This window comes from Meles meles, chromosome 12 (assembly GCF_922984935.1).
Source record: "Meles meles chromosome 12, mMelMel3.1 paternal haplotype, whole genome shotgun sequence".
NCBI classification, from domain to species: Eukaryota; Metazoa; Chordata; class Mammalia; order Carnivora; family Mustelidae; genus Meles; species Meles meles.
Window position 1 is genome coordinate 45,604,843 of NC_060077.1, and position 19,274 is coordinate 45,624,116.

General features: G+C 43.1%; 1 protein-coding gene across 1 annotated transcript in view; it reads left to right on the forward strand.

Annotated features, from left to right (window-relative positions):
- COLEC12 (collectin subfamily member 12) overlaps window positions 1–19,274 on the forward strand; it is a 191,973-nt gene that overhangs the window by 143,106 nt on the left and 29,593 nt on the right. The window contains exons 3-5 of the mRNA XM_046025989.1: window positions 4,965–5,087; window positions 12,461–12,559; window positions 13,920–14,966. Of these exons, the coding sequence (XP_045881945.1) occupies window positions 4,965–5,087; window positions 12,461–12,559; window positions 13,920–14,966 (1,269 nt within the window). The remainder of the gene's footprint in view (window positions 1–4,964; window positions 5,088–12,460; window positions 12,560–13,919; window positions 14,967–19,274) is intronic.

A 19,274-nucleotide genomic window follows, 5' to 3' on the forward strand; every position in this document is an offset into this window, starting at 1 on the left:
AAAGTTATTTCATCCCCGGGTCTTGTCCTGCTTCTGTTTTCATACTTCTCCACATCGTTTAGGAAACTTGGTGTAATGAGATATCCACGGCTGAGATTAATATTTGGGGAACTAAATTGCTGATTAATAAAAAAAAATTGTTGCTAACTAAATCCATATTCTGTCATTTAGTAAATGGCCTTTATAATAAGGAAAAATTAATTATTTGTGGGTTAAAGTATTTTACGTATTTAACTTTTGTTCTAGTGATATTACATAACATCCAAATAACTAACGAGGTTATTAACTCTTACTATGTTGTTGCCTTTGAGGGCATTTTAATTATAGGAATTTATTTGAATCATCAGTTTTACTGTTAGAGCCAAATCATTCTCATGGGCTTATGGGAATATATGCCACCAGGCAATAGATTAATAACTATAAAAAAACCACATGAAAAGGTCACTGCAAATCTCAGATCAAAACCTGTGGTTTTCTGGATTTTGCAACCCACCAGCTTTTTGAAGCTTCTCTCTGGTAACATGATCTTTACGGCAACACCAATGAGCTCTGTAGACATTTGTGATAATTCAGACAGACCAGGAGTGTCCCACACTTGCCCACCGTGCCAGGCTTCCCCTGACAGGAAAGGGGACGGATCAGCATGAGTCCATATCAAAAGACAAGCGATACTTCGGTGATGGCCGAAAAATACGATAGTGAAGGAAGGAGACACTTTTGTTCTCCAAAAAGATTGGAAAAACAGACTGGATTGGAGCCCGGACCGCAGCACTTGGGAGGGCTTTTTATGGAGAACCACAGCAGAAAGGAATTCTCTGCTGGTGAATTCTTCTAGCCCTTTGCACTGTCATTCCTGCAGTGTTTCAATTATTCTCTCCAACCAGCTAACCGCTGCCCCCGATCGGCGGTCCCACCCTGCCCCCACTCTTCTTACTCTAAATATGTGTTATTGGAAACAGGGTAACCCGAGGAACCCGGAGTTTGAGCCCTGGGGACCGAATTGTCAGCCTATTTGAACTTCCGTAGAATACCCAAGGAGTTAACCAGAGTGATTCTGATTTCACTGGGCCCCCAGACTTTCTTTTTCCTTTTTTTTCCTTTGAATAATAAATACTTGGACACTGGAAAATACATTTAAAACATGAGCCAAGACTCAAGTTCAATGGGAGAGAGTTTAAGAGGGATAACCAATGCAGAAGCAGGGATCCTTCAGGCGCGTTCCGTCTGTGGCGTGCTGAATTGCAAATGTGCTATTCGGGCCAGGATTTTTGATACACGAAGTCTCCCGGTAAGGGGCAAGACTGCTTCGCTTCCTGAGCGAGAAAGTCTCATCCGCAGCAGTCTGCAGGTTGATTCCCCTTCCCACCACCCCACCCCGGCCCACGGGAACAAAGCCCTCAGTCTCTGGAAAGTAATGCTGAGAAAACAAACAGTACAAAGGCAGGGAACAGGGGGATATCTCTCTCGAATGTTTTTTTGTGACCATCTAGGTTCAGGGAGGAGGGGGTCCCCCAGCTTCGTGAGCCAGCAGGGTCTCTTTGTAGTAGGCATCTGTATGTTTGGCCAGATGTCCTCCCAGCGGAGGGCAGAGAGGGAAAGATAAAACAGAATTCTTATTAAAAATAAGTCTCTGGGGAGAGAAGAAACAAGACGCAGAACGTGTGTTAAGTGGAAAGGGAGGCCAGGCGGTGCCATCTGATATTGATTAAATGCTTGATACAGTCAGCAGCGAGAGAGGCACATCGTGAGCAAGTGACCCGGCTCTTCAGAATATGAACCAGTGACAACTGTCTACGAGCAATCTGCATGAAGACCACATGCCCAGGAGGTGCAGCGGCAAACCCAGCAGCAGCACACACGGCAGAGTGGGAGGGAAGGACCTTCACCCTGAGAGGGCAGACGCGTGGCTTCGGATTTGCTTTGCCTCACTGACCTCACTTTCCCCATCAATAACACAATGACACTTGACCAGATGACCTCTAAGCAGCTTTCTCACCCGAGATTCTCTTATCTGCCCTAACCTCCCCTGTGACCAAACCTTCTGAGGCTCTTCTAATGGAATGCAAGAAATCACCCTAGAGGGACATAAAGAGTTCACCCACCTACCGTCCTAAAATCCAAAAGGAAGGAAACCCCCGCCCCCATCAACCACAAAAGCGTCAGCCAGTCTTTTCCAAGGGAGGTCAGTCCAACGTCGCTGTGTCTATCATCCTTCTGTGCTTACCGTTGCCACCAAAGCAAGTTTCTGGGTTCTGGACAGGAGATGTGGCATGTTTGTGGGTCTACTTATACTTCCCCCCAATCCCAGTTCCAAAAATAGTTTCACTCTGACTGATGTAAGGGGTCTTTTTTCATTTTAAACTGCCAGATTACAGAGAGTCTAAGAGCTGATGGATGTGTGTGTGTGTGTGTGTGTGTGTGTGTGTTCATTATTTAAGGAGGAGTTGTTGAAGTGTTGTTTTTTTTTTTTTTTCTCTTTGGCATTGTCTTGAGGATAGCAGTGTCTGAGTACAGGGCGAGGCTGGATTCCAGTGGGAGTGGAAGACGAAGCTCCCACTGAGATGAAAAGGTCTCACCGAGGACCATGGTGAAGTAGAGAGGAAGGGATGACCAGAGAGGGTCACCAGGGCAGAGTGGAGAGAGCATGGTGCTTAAAGTCAGTCAGACCCGAGTTTGAATCCTGCCTATGGTGTTTGTGAGATATCATTGCAGCTGTCACTGCCATGCCTCCTTGAAGAGTGCTTGTGAATAAAGATGCCGTATGGAAAGCACGTTGCTCAGAATCTGGTAGAGCATAGGCAGTACCAGATTAACCTACAGAGGAGATGACTGTGATAAAAATGTCTCATGGGAAGATTAGCAGGGCCTGGCAACTGAGTGAATTAAAGAATATAAGAGAAGTCTCGAAGGTGTCTTGGAGTGGGGGATTGGGATAATGGTAGTATTTAGGATGGAAGTTGGAGTTCTGGTTTGGCAGGGGTGGTATTGAATAGGAGAGGTGGTTCTGAGACATCCAAGGGGCAATTAAAGGAGGATGGAAAGGAAACAGAGTAAAAGAAATGGGAAAACCGATCCAGAGAAGTTGATTTACTCTTGGTCTGTTTGAGTTGGATTTTGCAGCTTTACCTTCAGAGGGTTGGCTAACCAAAGATTGATCCAGCATGACCATCTTCTCAATAAGCTTTAGCTCTTCAAAATGTGTTTCTCTAATTAGGCATCTTCTGGACCTTGGGAGGAATGCAGAATCTTAGCTTCTGCCTCAGACCTACTAAATCAGAAATTTGCATTTCACAGTGTATTTTTGTAGGCACTTTGCAGTTTGAGAAGCACTGTTCTCAAGCGTGGCGGCCCAGCCAGACCAGCAATGTCTGCATCCCCTGGGAACTTGTTGGAAATCCAAATTCTCAGGCACCTTCCCAGACCTCTTGAGGTAGAAAGGCTGTGTTCTGACAAGTCTGATGCACCCCAGAGTTTGAGAACCACTGCTTTAAGTCACGGAACAGATGGAATGAACTCCCTCCCCTTGAGTTTGTAGCTCAGAACACAGAGAGATTGGTTAAACCCTGAAAATTAAATTGGAGTCATTGTTCTTTGCTGTTTCTCTCATCATATTGCATTAAACACAGCTGAAGAACTCTTTTCACTGAAGAAGGGCACCATGCATAAAATTATAAACTGAAAGGGGGGAACTTTCGCTGTGGCTTAAGCCTCACGACTTACCCATCAAAAGTTATTGAGCACAATTATAGGAGATCAGTCCTTTATGTGCTGTTGCTCCTGTGAGACGCTATTAGTAAAATGCACATAGGAAAATAAGGGATCTCCCGATATTCCTTACAATGTGATTTTCACATTAAAATGTCCACAGTCTCTGTCTTCTGTGTTTCTAATCAGTGTGGCGGAAAGTTCCCTTTTTATAGGTTAGTTTCTGGAGTCATTTGCAGAAGTGATAGTGGTTTACCACTTAGGCTAGAATATTTTTCAAAAAATTGAATAGTGAGCAGTCAAAATTTACCTCCTCTCATCAAAAATGTCCTTTCTTTTTTAGTTTCCTAAAAATTAATTTTTTAAAATTAAAAAATTAATTTTTTAGTTTCCTAAAAATTGTTATTCAAATCACTGTGATATTTAAGTAAGGGTCAGTGTCTGTTTTCTACATACATATGATATCCAAAAGTGGTTATATACTGAGCATTTTAATCGTAAAATTACCTATATTTTCTGCTATAGGTCATAGAGCATTGCAGCCGGGGCATGGTAAAACAGTGTGTGGGGTGGGGGTGGTCACAATATGTGGTGGTCACCCATTTCCATGGTGCAAATACTCCCTCCGGGGCTGATTTTAGGTTTCCAACAATTTGACAACCAGCTCCCCAAATTCCTACAAATGTAAGAGTTGGCTCTTGTAAGCCAGTAGGAACTAGCTCAAGCACACCGCTGAAACAGACATCAAGGGACAGTCCACAGTTTTCCTGGTTGATTGTGTTTGAATTGCTATAGGTCCAATAAGAGCTGAAACAAGTCAATTTGGGTGTTTAAAATCTTCCATCTTGTAGAGATTTTTATTGAAATGCTAATGATAATGGATTTGAAGTTATTCTGACACAAAGTTGCATGCTATTTCCATGCTATAGGTCCAATAAGAGCTGAAACAAGTCGATTTGGGTGTTTAAAATCTTTGATCCTGTAGAGATTTTTATTGAAATGCTAATGATAATGGATTTGAAATTATTCTGACACAAAGTTACATGCTATTTCCAAGTCATTTTTAAATACAGCGACATTAAACTACAACAACATAATGGTGATACTCAAAGTGCTTATGTTGCTAAAATACCACTCATCCTATGGGAAGGCATATGGAAAAACGAGTCTTCATCATAGTATTCGAGGCAACATGCAGAAAGATACTTTTTGAAATGATATCTCTGGTTACTGTTATTAAAATTTTACTTTTCTTACAGGTATTCAGGAAGGAACGCAGTGTACCAAATGTAAAAATAACTGGGCACTGAAGTTTTCTATCATATTATTATACATTTTGTGTGCCTTGCTAACAATCACAGTAGCCATTTTGGGATACAAAGGTAAGTACTCTCTCCTTTTTCTTTCCAAATGGCACGTTTCCCTTTATTAATCTAAACATGAAAAAAAAAACCATGTTTGCAAGTATGAAGTATGTCATTAATACAACTCAAACGCAAAAGTAAGCAACATCATAAACTTTGTGTCTTGTGCTTCGTGTAGTTGTGGGATCTGAGTCCTTTTGATGCATTTCCACAATCCTAAAGGTCCTCTATGAGTTATAAAGCTTTTTCCTCATTGTTGTGTTTTCCTACCTGTTTCTAGCTCCACCCTCTTCCTCAATCTTTTTTCATCTTATCTCTAAGAGGTCCTGTGGAAACCTTGGAGTCAGCACACAGGAAAATTATTCTAACAGAGGGTAAGCCAAACACAAGATCTCCAGAGATACAACTTACCTCACCCCAGGGACTGGGCAGCTAGTTTCCTCTTCAGCACATTTACCGTGACCACTGTTGTTTATATAGCTCCGTAAAAATACTGCCCTGTAGAAGTTAAACATAGAGGGAGCACCGCCACCCCAATAATACTTTATGGGATGTTAGGTATTCTTTCAGTATGTCTGGTTTAAGGTCAGTGGAAGATTTTTACCTAAATCCTTCAGACTTGCAGACAAAGTGGGTTTCCTTCTTCCCCTCCCTGCCCCCACCACCACACCCTTTCCAGACACCACAGGCAGAAGGTGTCACGATTCAGAATCACAAGCTGCATAAACCTTTTTATAGAAAACAGCCATGGAAGCCATCCCATCAAAGATACATGACACAGATGTGTTGTCTGGTTTCAGCAAGAGGCAGGCGTGGGGGTTGCTGCTCTTCAAAACCTTCACTCAGCCACTATCCCGGCTGCCTTCCCTCAGAACTGACAGGTTAACAGTGGAGAATTCCCACGTATTCCCTTCTCTGTTTCTTGGCTCATAGACACTCTCTCGCTGGGGAGAGAAGTGAATTCCCTCCAACCTGTAACTCCTCTTTCCTCTCTCCAAGTGTCTAGAGGCTTCCTGAGGAAACCCCATGTATTGAAATGAGAATGGGCTTTGGAGCCAGATGGTCCAAGCTAACTCTCCATTCTGCTATTTGTAAAACAATTGTGAAAGTTTATTAAGTGTTTGCTGACGTGCTGGGCATCATGCTAAGTCTTTCGCATGGCTGTGTAACCTGGGTATGAATCATACCCTCTTTGAGTTTCCTATTTCTTATAATGACAGTCAGTATTACCACTTTTCAAGGTGTTTGGGATGAGCAAAGATGATGTCTTTGAACCTGTCCAATAGTTGGTTCTAGTAGATAGTGGCCATATTTCTGTGTTTCTTGCTTCTTCATAACTACATTTATACAGCTGTAGCCAAGAGAATGGCAAAATGTTAAAAATACTTAGTATAGTTGAAGCTTGAAAGTCCCATCTCTGAGGCCAGATGCATGGAAAATTGTGTGCATCCTGTAGGGTGTTGACTGATGAATTTGAGCAGTGGAAATCTGGAAAAATACCAGGTCATTTTATACATTTATGATTAGTTAATCCAACCTAAGACTAACAAAGTAAGCATTAAGAAAGGTTATTAAATTGTGGCAAGGCTGGGCAAGGGGTGGGGGAGTGAGTCTCGTGGGGAAAGGGAGGGTCTGTTATGTCCTGTGAGTCAGACTGGCTCTCCTCCTTTACCAGGTTATTTAGAACACTACTTACTTCTCGATGTTTCCCAGAAAACCCAGATAAAGGAGAATCTTGAGATCAAATAGCCATTTAATGAGTACTTTAGGGCTCAGTACTGTGTGATATCATGAAAGCAAACAACTATTGAAAGAAAGTTGACAAAGGTTTGAAGAGCATACTACCATATGGTACTTTATAACTTTTCTCTCTGCAGAGAAATAAGATCTAGAATCTTTGTGCCTTTAGAATTGTATAGAAGTTCCAAAGGAGAGGGGTTTTTCCCCCTTTGTTTTTAAAGTTATTCCAGATATTTCCTCCATTTTTTTGACATTGGAAAGCGCATCTCAGCTCTGGCATCTTGTGCACGTGCTGGTCCATTTGCCGAGAAAACTTTTTTTCTGTTCTCCACCTAAAAGGACTCCTTTCCTTTCATTTCTCGGACATTTATCCCATAAGAAGCCCTGAAAGCTGAGTTACGCCCTCCTGTTTGTTCCCAAAGCATTCCCTTATTTACACTTAGCCCCTGTCATACTCAATCATGATAGCCAGTGGGCTTGTCTGTCTCACCACCCAAACTCTAAGCTCCATGAAAACAAGAGACTCCTGTCTTTAGTTTGCCATATCTCCCACTAGCACCTAGGCTCATGGTACTTATTAGGCACCAGTTAAAGTTACTGGATAAATTAATGAGAGGGAGGATGGATGGATGGATGGATGGATGGATGGATGGATGGATGGATGGATTGTAGATCAGGAATGACTTCTGTAAAGACAATAAGTCAGTACCCAGGAACCTGTAAGCCAGTCTGCATTTAAGGCATTGCTACCACTCAGAGCCCTACCTGGAAGTCTAAAATCCTAAAGATCAGCATGGCCTGCTCTCTGCAGGTGTAATCTGCCCAGGATGAAGCAGGGAGGTGCTGAGGGAGCAAGTACGAGTGGATGCTTACTCCTTTTCCCTTACTCCTTTTCCCTCCTGAAGGGGCCCCCATCTCTCAGGCATCTACTAACAAATACAAAATAATAACCACATGCAGTTTGGGTTCCCAAGCATGGTCTGAATGAACTAAAATGTGGGTATTTTCCAGATGTGTTTTCTTTTGTACAGCAGGTCTTCTTTCTTGCTGGTAAGAGTCTAGCAACCCCACAGGAGAAGAGGCAGAAAGATAAGACCTGGTTCTCCTTTCCCACATCTCCCTTTGAAGTCTAGAGAAGCTCTTTCCATTTCAAAAAAGAAAGAAGAAAAAGAATATTCAGTCAAAGGAGATCTTTCTCTGAAGGAGAAGTTAGGAAGTACAATAGAAAGTGCTTTATGTATCAGAGTTGGCAAAGGCAACTCCATACTGTTTTCCTCAGAACAGTTTTTTACTTCTCCTTTTATGTCACTTACACAACCACGAGTTAGGATATAACCGAAGTTCCTTCTGGAGGATTTGCTGCATAAGGCGGGGAACTGCTGAGTCACCCCCGCAGGGCTGTACAGTGACTGTGACCCCGGATGCTCATCAGCTGCTGTACAGAAACTGTGTTCTTGGATAATTCCAGCTTGGGGCATTCTCTGCCTTGGGCTCTTTTCCTTCCGTCATGGAGCTGCGATGGCAGATGCCATCTCCTAAGTTCAGTGGGTCATGTTTCCTCCAGAACATTCCCCAAACAGGAAAATCAGCAGGCATCCATCTCAAGGGAATTAGGATAGAGAAGAAAGAAATCTGAATCTTTCTCAAGACAAACCTCCTTTAACTCAACATTCCTAGTCATTGAATGTCTACCTTGCTGCTAAGCTCTGCTAAAGTAGCAGAGACAGCTGGGTTGGTAGGCTTTCCACATGGGCATCAAGTCACACTGGGGGGCTCCTGTGAGAAGCCAGCATAACACCCGACAGCCAGATCTTCTGTACTTTTATGGTGAGACCCGAAATAGCGTTCAAGGTGGAAATGCCTTGATTGCATTCCAGGGCAGTGCAGCTGGTATTCCCGGAAGTCCCAGGTACCCACGCAGGGACGTGTTTCCCCCCCTAGCACTGCTGTCTGGGACAGACATGCGTGAGCACCAGGCAGGAGCTCTTTGCCCTGCCTTGTTCCTTGTCCTCAGGGCCTGGAGCGTGAACTATGTCTCTCATGGGAGGTAACCATATTGAGGAAAATACGGTTTTCGTACTAAATACGAGGTAATGTGGAATTCTAGAGAAAGCATTCATTTTGGAATTAGATTTCCTGGCCTGCCATCTCGCTTGGTCCTTTATAAGCTGTGTAACCCTGGGCAAATTACTGAACATCTCTGAGCCTCAGTTTCTTCATCTGTAAAACAGCAGTTTTAAGGATTAACTTTGGTGATGGTGCAGTGCACTCTCAAAGAGTAGGCACTTGGTAAACAGAGGCTGTTATTGCTGTTATTACTGGTGTGGTATAAAACCCAATTGTCAGGGAAGGCTTAGCACGTTGGGGTGGTGAGAGTGGAGTGGACCCTGAAGAACCGGTGGAATCATGACAAGGGAGAAGGAGGTTCATGGTCCAGGCCAAGGGACAGTACCAAAAGGCTTTTATAGAAAAGGTATGATTGTCAGATTATCCACGAGGATTAGGCTGTGGGTACTCGAAGAGGGCCAACTCCTTGGGTATGATCTCCGAAGCAGTAATGTTCTGAAGAAAAACTGACGAAACAGTTTCTAGGGGGTGGGGGGGATGGGTGAGCCCAGTGGTGGGTATTAAGGAGGGCACAGATGGCACGGAGCACTGGGTGTCATACGCAAACAACGAATCATGGAACACAACATCAAAAACTAATGATCTACTCTATGGGAACTAACATAACACAATAAGAAAAAGAAAGAATAAAGGGGAGCCCATGAGAAAACAGACTGCTAGGAACTCTTCCGTTTGATGTTCATCTTTCTCACATCAGAGGGATCTACAAACCGAGGTCTGCATCAGTAGACTGGGAGTTTCTAGGGTCAGGGAAGATGGCTCTGCCACTGTTCTCCTGATTGACAACTTGTGATGATAGGTGAAGAGTAAAAACCAACGAAAATGCTGTGTGCTGTTACAGCAAGTGTTGGTTCTGGATGCCCATCAGCCTGGTATTTTTTATGCAGTACCAAGCTGCCAGCTTTGTAGCCCTTAAGTTTGCAGCCGTAGACCCAGATCCTATTTTTAAAATGCAGACACACAAGCCCCAGTGCATGTAACCAGATCATTAGCCCCTGTGGCCAAGGCCAATAGCTTCCTCGCTGCACCAAAGAGAAACCTAACAGATTTTCATTCTGTTTTTAACAAATGTATTTATTGCCTTTACACAAACCTGAATTCTCTGTCCATGACCGTTCTGTGTTTTTTAAAACTAAAATGGAAGGAAAATTAGAGAGGGTAGAAAATGACTGCCTGTCAGCATATTTAGAAGTTTCTTCGGCTTCCGGGAAAAAATGGGCAGGACTTAAGATACTGTGTGTGGTTTGAGGACAGACTGAGGCATGTGTTTTGATTTGAGAATCAGAACTGAATCTTAACTCATCCACATTTTATACTTTTTTTTTTTTTTAAGTTTAGCTTTGCAGATTTACAGATGAAACATTGTGTTCCTCAGAGTTTTGGGGGATTTACAAATATGCATGCCTATCTAACAGTCCTAAGGTATAGATTATTATAACAATGCCCCTTTTGTCTATATAGTCACTTTCAAAAAAAAATGAGTCATAATTCAGCTGGCTGTTGTTCTTCTTGGGGGGTGGGGGGTGGGGAGGGCTGATTTGTATGTCTGTTTGTGGGACCTCCAGCTCAGCAAGTTTTTCACAGGCCTCAGTAGCCAGGGGGCAGCCTCTCACCGATTTAAGTACATAGCATAATAAACAAATAGTGTTGAACTCCTACTAAGTGCCACACTAAGAGCTACAGATCAAACTGAATGCAAATTTTCCTGCCTTAAAGGATCTAATAGTAAACAAGCCAGGACCACACAGTGAAGTAAGTCCTATGGCAGAGAAAGGACTGCTTGCCAAGAGAATTTCTGAAAGATGCACCTCAGCAAAGATTTCCCACAGAAGGTGATGAGCTGAGTCTCGAAGAGCAAGTAGGGCTTAACTTGGCGATGAGTCCAGGGAAGAACATTCTAGGTAGAAAGAAGAGCACTTGGAAGGGCTTGGGTGAAAAAGAGCATTTGATGCCATGCACACATTTCATTATAGCCACACTCTAGAAGCTTGAGGGGGACAGCAGGACAAGCTTCCCCAGGGAACGTGCTAGAAGCCACAGGGCTGATTCACTTTGGGTCATACAGACACATGGGAGCATGCCTCTGCTTCCTGAAAGGAGCCAGGAGAATCTTCTCATACAGTCACGCATGGGTGGAACACTTGAAGAATAAAAATAAATTGGCTCCGTTACCTCACAATAAGATACAAAATATATTCATGCTTCAAAAAAAAAAAAATGAAGTCCTTCTTTTCAGAAAGCCATTGATACCAAGACAGACTTGATCTCGAGCTGCTAGAGGTTGGATTTCGCAGGAGTCACTTCTGGAGAAACACGCTTTTACGCAATATTCACAACCGTAAAGAGGTGCCTTCTGAGAACAAATAAGAGCAGAAGTTTTTATTTAACACTGTGTCACTAACTCTTTCCATTTTATGTGCAATCAAGAAAATGCTAAAAAAAAAAAAAGTATTCTTCATGAATAATTGTCTGGAAATCCATGTAGGAATCTTCTTGGGAAATGACGAAGGACAGATTGGCTTGTCACTGAGGAGAAGCAGATTTCAAGGCCTCATGAAAGAGAGTGGCAAATGCTCTTGACTTTCTTTCTCTTCCTTCTACAAAGACTATTTATAGAAATAGCTATGTATTCTTTACTACAGACTTTTCTCAGACTTTTCTTCCAGACAAGTGTATACCACCTTCCAGGAATGGCAGGGAGTGTGATGAGTGATAAAACTTTGTAAATTATCACAGTGTTATACCTCCATATGTGAAAACTACTTTAGAAAATAATACAGATTGAGGACTTATATAATACATAAAAATTAAAGCTGAGCTCCAGACAATATCTAACACATCCAAGGCATTACAGAATCCTAAGAACAGTTAAGAACGTACAATTCTGGGATGCCTGGGTGGCTCAGTTGGTTAAGCCGCTGCCTTCGGCTCAGGTCATGATCCTAGAGTCCTGAGATCGAGTCCCACATCAGGCTCCTTGCTCAGCGGGGAGCCTGCTTCTCTCTCTGCCTGCTGCTCTGCCTGCTTGTGTTCTCCCTCTCTCTCGCCCTCTCTCTCTCTGACAAATAAATAAAATCTTTAAAAAAAAAGATTCTATAAAAAAAAAAAAAAAAGAACGTACAATTCTCAGGGCGCTTGGGTGGCTCAGTGGGTTAAAGCCTCTGCCTTCTGCTGAGATTCATGATCCCAGGGTCCTGGGATCAAGCCCCACATAGGGCTCTCTGCTCAGCAGAGAAGCCTGCCTCCCCCTCTCTCTCTGCCTGCCTCTCTGCCTATTCGTGATCTCTGTCAAATAAATAAATAAATCTTTAAAACACACAATTCTCAACCAAATAACCTACCACTGGGTTTTGTAACGAGTAAGTTATTTTTCTAAAAGAATCGCTTTCCCCCATATCTGATTTCATTTATACTTTTGTTTCAATCTTTTCCTTTATTCGCTAATGAAATGTTTTTTTTTCATTGAAACTGAAAAATAAAATGTGAGCCAGTGTGTGTACTAATCCTTAATTCTTAAATCTTAGTTGTAGAAAAAATGGACAATGTTACGGGTGGCATGGAGACATCTCGCCAGACCTATGATGACAAGCTTACAGCAGTGGAAAGCGACCTGAAAAAATTAGGTAATCTGCAACAAGAATGAACTGTTAAACTGAATCCTCTAATTCCAAGTTAAATGACCGCCACTATTTAGAACCATACTGCTGTAAATTCACATTCACCCAGAAGGATGTTAAATTTTTGTGTTGTGTGTTGAGTCTTTCCTCATGATTTTATTTAAAAGCTTCTACATTTTAACCTTAAGGAGCAATTTTGGAGTTCTTCCCCAAAAAACCACTCTGTATGCCAATTAAAATATGAAGATCAATCCTGATCAAAAAGGACCACACCTAGATTTTAGTAAAAGCTCTTTAGAACAAACCTACAGAGAAAGTTTCTGAGTATTTGTAAGGTGGATATTGGTATTGTCATCCTTAATTTATACAGGAGAAAATGGTGACTTAACTAGGAAGAAGAACAGCTGAGATGTGAACCTAGGGTAATTTTTAAAGTTTAAAATTTGTGTATATGCTATAATTTTCATCTCAATAAAAAATAATAAGAGGAAAAAAAAACAAAAAAAATCTCCTTTATAAAATGTTCAGTAAATTCCTACTTGAAATATTCTAAACTGCATAGAAGAGCTACAGAAATCAATTTAAAAAATTAAAAGATTCCAACTTATTTCTATACTTTGATTTTTATTTTCATTTTTTTAGGAAGGAATTAATAGTAAATTTAATAAACAGTAAGTTATTTCCTTCTTGACACCCTGCCCAGTGTTCTAAAACCTGATAAAATCCCCGTGCTTCTTTGAGAAAAGTGCTTAGGAAGTTAGCACCCTTCCCAATTTCCCAGGACCCACTTTGAATAGATACATGGGTTTTACTAATGCAAAACACTCTGCATAGACCGCAAATTTTATATCTGACACACAGTTCATACCAGTTAAGTGTCTTTTGGATCTTTATGGGGTTTTTTTTGTTTTTTGTTTTCTTTAATTTGACAGAGAGAAATCACAATTAGGCAGAGAGGCAGGCAGAGAGAGAGGAGGAGGCAGGCTCCCTGCGGAGCAGAGAGCCCGATGTGGGGCTCGATCCCAGGACTCTAGGATCATGACCTGAGCCGAAGGCAGAGGCTTTAACCCACTGAGCCACCCAGGCGCCCCTGTTTTTTTTTTTTTTTTAAAGATCTTATTCATTTATTGGAGAGAGAGACAGAGAAAGGGGCAACACACAGGGGGAGTGGGAGAGGGAGAAGCAGGCTTCCTGCTGAGCGGGGAGCCTGATGCGGGACTCGATCCCAGGACCGCAGGATCATGACCTGAGCTGAAAGCAGAAGCTTAATGACTGAGCCACCCAGGTCCCCCTCTTTGGGATCTTTGACCTTGCCTGAGCATTTCTCCATACCACCAGTCTAAGTAATAAATATGTCTTATTCCAGGGGACCAAACTGGGAAGAAAGCTATGAGCACCAACTCAGAACTCTCTACCTTCAGATCAGACATATTGGATCTTCGTCAGCAGCTGCGTGAGATCACAGAGAAAACCAGCAAGAACAAAGACACTCTGGAGAAGTTACAGGCAAGTGGGGATGCCCTGGTGGATAGGCAGAGTCAACTGAAAGAAACTTTGGAGAATAACTCTTTCCTTATCACCACTGTAAACAAAACCCTCCAGGCGTATAATGGGTATGTCACAAATCTGCAACAAGACACCAGCGTGCTGCAGGGCAACCTGCAGAGCCAAATGTACTCTCATAACGTGGTCGTTATGAACCTCAACAACCTGAACCTGACCCAGGTGCAGCAGAGGAACCTCATCACCAATCTGCAGCGGTCTGTGGATGACACAAGCCAGGCCATCCAGCGAATCAAGAATGACTTCCAAAATCTGCAGCAGGTTTTCCTTCAAGCCAAGAAGGACACTGATTGGCTGAAGGAGAAAGTGCAGAACTTACAGACACTGGCTGCCAATAACTCTGCCTTGGCCAAAGCTAACAACGACACCCTGGAGGATATGAACAGCCAGCTCAATTCATTCACGGGGCAGATGGACAATATCACCACAGCCTCCCAAGCCAATGAGCAGAACCTGAAAGACCTGCAGGACGTACACAAGGACGCGGAGAACAGGACAGCCATCAAGTTCAGCCAGCTGGAGGAACGCTTCCAGCTCTTTGAGACGGATATAGTGAACATCATTAGCAACATCAGTTATACTGCCCACTACCTGCGGACGCTGACCAGCAATCTGAATGAAGTCAGGACCACGTGCACTGATACACTGACCAAACACACAGATGATCTGACCTCCTTGAATAACACACTGGCCAACATCCGTTTGGATTCTGTTTCTCTCAGGATGCAGCAAGATATGATGAGGTCAAGGTTAGACACTGAAGTAGCTAACTTATCAGTGATTATGGAAGAAATGAAGCTGGTAGACTCCAAGCATGGTCAGCTCATCAAGAACTTTACAATACTACAAGGTAAGTGAAAATTCTGAATGTATTCGTTTTAGTTACTGATTGCTATATAACAAATTACCCTAAAAGTCGGCAACTTAAAAACAGTAAACATTTGCCATCTCACAGTTTGTGTGGATCAGGAATTCAGGAGTGGCTTAGTTGGATGAATCTGACTCAGTATCTCTTGTTAGGTTGTGTCAAGATATTGGCCAGGACTGCAGTCATCTTGAACTCTTAACAGAGACTGAGGACCTCTCTTCCAAGATAACTCATTCACATGGCTCTTGGCAGGAGGCCTCAGTTCCCTACTGGCTGTTGGCAAGAGATTTTCAATCCTGGCAATGTGAAGTGCTTGAGTGTTCTCACAGTATGGCAGCTAGCTGACTGCTGAGTAGGTGATCCAAGAGAAAGCACAAGAAAAAGCCACATGCCTTTTATGACCTAGCTTCAGAAGTCACAAACTATCACTTCCACCGTATTCTGCTCTTTAAAAATGTCATTAAGTCCAACCCAGACTCAAGGGGCAGGTAGATTAAGCTTCACATCTTGAAAAGAGTTTTAACTGTGACTTTGTGGACAGCACTCAAAGGCAGTCCATTAACTATTTGCTGAATTTGGACTTTCTTGGTGCCTTGCTCTTTCAATGTCATTATAAATCGGGGTCCTTTGAAAGCAGGATTAATTTGTTTAGGTCACAGAGATTCCCATTTCTAAGTGTCATGAGCAGATGGATGGTTGGCCATCACAATAACCATAAAGCCACAGAGGACAGAAAGAATGTGACTTGCATATAAAATCTGAGTTTTACTCTGATCCAGGTCACTCATGCAAATTGAAAATTCTTGGCTCAGATTAACTCTTCTTCTGGAGATTTGTGGCAATCATATATTAATAGCATTTTTCAGTCATGAACTATTTCTACTGCTTTTAAGTTGAAATTACTATGTGAAAGATGCTGTACTAAGCACTCTGGGGCATGCAGAGAGGCCCAGATGGTCTTTGCCCTCAGATAGCTTAAAATCAGGAGAATTTTAGAGTATCAGGAGATTGCCTGTAAGCAAAGAAATCCTGATTTTCAAAAAGAGGAAATAGATGTGTAGACACACTGTGTAGAATGGGAAATTGGTCTTCAAGCCTGAAAAGAGGTTGTTAAGAGGATAATTTGTGAGCTTTTGGGAAAGCAGCAATCATCAGAGTGAATTCACTAAGAAGAAGGCAGGTGAACCAAATCTTATTTCTGCACATTAACAGAGTTACTGGATCATTTAAACTAGAAGAATTAAAAAATAGCATATCTGGATTTTACCAAGACATTTGTCACTGATGCTGTTAAGAACAAGATGGAGAAGATAGGTGCTGGATTACAGCGCAGTTGGTGAATGTATTGGTGATGTTGGTTTTCTATGCTATGTAACAAAGTACAAACTCAGCAGCAAAGGACAACACCCATTTCTTATCTCACAGTATCTGTGGATCAGGTGTCTGGGCCAGGCTTAGGGCCTCTGCCCCAAAGCAGGATACCCTGTCATTGAGGGGCTGAGGTTTCATCAGAGGCTTGACTGGGGAAATTCTGCTTCTGTGCTGCTTTGGGTGCTTGGCTGTATTCATGTCCTTGCAAATGTGAGACTGAGGTTCTTGGGGTCTTTCGGAGGCAAGAAGGGGTACTGGCCTACAGGTCACCTGTAGCCCCTTGCCATGTGACCATCCAACCACACCATAGCTTCTTCAAAACTGGCAGGGGAGTCTCTCATTCCAGTCTGCTGAGACAGTGTTATGTAATGTAATCTCATCTAATGGAAGTCAAGGGAGTGACATGCCATCACCTTTGCCATGTTCTGTTGGTTAGAAGCAAGTCACAGGTTGCACACTCAAGGGGAAGAGATGATACAAGGGCATGAGTCATTGGGGGTGACCCTAGGGTGTGTCTTCCACAGAATGTGCATAAGGAATGGCAGTTCAATGAGCCCCTGGGGGGCTGGGAGCAGGTCTGGATCGCAGATGGCAGAGCCCCATTCAACAGCTTTGTCAGTGACTAGCATGAGGATATGGATGACCTGATAATCCACTACTTGTGTGATATGAAGCTACATATACTAGCCCATGGATGCTAGAATCCAAAATGACCTGGAGAGGCTAGAATAGTGAAGAGGTGCCAACAAAATGGAAGAGATAGGGAATACATGTAAAATCCTGCTTGAGGTTGGAAAAGGCCCGACAGACAGATGTTGATGGAAGAGCATGTACATGAACAGCATGGTGGTTTTAATTGACTGTAAGCAAGTCACTGTGTCTGGCAGTGAATCTAATGTGATCTTTGATTATATCAATGAAAATGATAGGACGTGATACCTTACTCTGTTCAGTATGGCAAGACTACTCCTGCAGGATAGTGTGTACTTTGAGGGACCTCTTTCAAAGGGTCATTGACAGACCAGCATGCTCGAGAAAATTACACCCAGGATTATGGAGTCTAGATGTGGTTGGGGAAGGATTTCAAGACCCAGGAACGTTAACCTGTAGGAGACACTGTTTTGGTGGAGAACAAGGCAGCTATCTACAGGTATTTAAAGACTATCACGTGGAAGGAATTTCATGTGACATCTGAGGAGGGTGAAACAGGACTAGTGGGTATTCATGAATAGAAAACAAATTTTGGTTTTATGTGATGTTCCTTATAAAAATTGGTGTTGCTTGTAAATACAATGGCTTCCCTGAGCAATATGGGTGTCCCAGCTCCAGAGGAGAAAGACATCATGGGTATGAGTCATACTCTGAATAAGGGGCAGGCTTTCAGATGATCAGAAAGTTCTTCAGTGATTGCTTTAGTTTTTTCCTATTCTTTCTCAACCTAAATTCAAAAGGAGGGCAGATCTCAGTAGTTGCGCAACTACATAAATTAAGAGCTTTTTCAATTTCTCTTGGCACTGTGAAACCTTAGAGAATCCTGTTGCAGTACTCTGGATATTTTCTAGCTGTAAGTTTTATAGTTTTATTATTCCATTCAGTTGCTAGCTTGCCTTCTACAAGTAAACTTCTAACATTTAGTGTGTAGACAGTGTTGCTTGGCAGCTAAGGAAGTGTACGAAAAGCTTGTAACTGAAGATTCAGACCCTGGCTTTCAATTAGGTAATGTTTCCACTATTGTGATTATTTTTATTCACTAATATTGAGTGTGACTGCACTGAGCACTTGACTCAAACTCTGTAAGACAGGTACTTATTTTCTTTCTTTTTTTAGAGAGTGTGTGTTGAGCCAGGGGCAGGGAGGGTTTTGGGGAAAGGCAAGGGAGAGAGAGAGTCTGAAGCAGGCTTCATGCCCAGCACGAAGCCCACTGTGGAGCTCAGTCTCACAACACTGAGATCATGATCTGAGCCAAAATCAAGAGTCAGACGCTTAACCGACTGAGCCACCTGGGCGTCCCAAGTAAGACGGTACTTGTAAGATCATCACCAGTTTATAGATGAAACTAAGGTTTGGAGAGGTGTTTAAGGAACTTGCTCAAATTCACAAAGATGGTAGCAGCTAAACAGGATCTGAGCCCAGGCTTTCTGGTGCCAGGGCTCATGCTATTAACCCCATCTCGGATCACCTTCTTCCCAGTCCTCAGGTGCCCCTGGAGTCTGTGAGGGCAGGGAGCTGGGAGCTCATTCTAAGTGAGGCAGGGAAGTTTTAGGCATGGTAGGGACATGATCTGACTTATTTTAAAAGGTCATTCTGGGTATGGGGAGGAGAGTGAGGTGGGAGAAGGATAGATTACGGGGGAGCAAGTAGGGCAACAGGTGTCCAGTGCGGGGCTATGGACCAGTTATGGGTGACTTGGAGGTAAGAGAAATGGGTCTCCTCATTCAGGAGGAGTGTTGTAGGCAGACCCAAGGGCAGGCTTGTCCTTCCCTGGCCATCAGGACCCTGACTGGCTTTATCCAGCGATGCTCCCCAAGGGGGAGGAATCTATGGATGCAAGGGGATGGGAGTATTCAGAGCTCACATCAACCTGTTCTTGACCCCATTTGGTGCTCAGGACCCTGGAGTTTCCTATCCAACATGTTCTTAGTCCAGAGGAGCGGCCAAGGCTGTGTGTTGTAGGGGTGCTGGTGGAGGGGTGTGGACAGAAATGGAACACAGGGTCAGGGGCTGATGTATGTGATTGGACAAGGCTGACGGTGGATCGGTAGTGGAGGGCGAGGGAAAGAGAAGAGCAGGATGTCTCCTTGGTTTTTAGCTTGAGCAGGTAGACCAATGGACAGACTGGGGAGGTTCAGGAAGAGAGGCCCGTTTAGACATATTAAGTGGAACATGTCTATGAGGAGGAGGTTTCTGACTCTGTGTTTC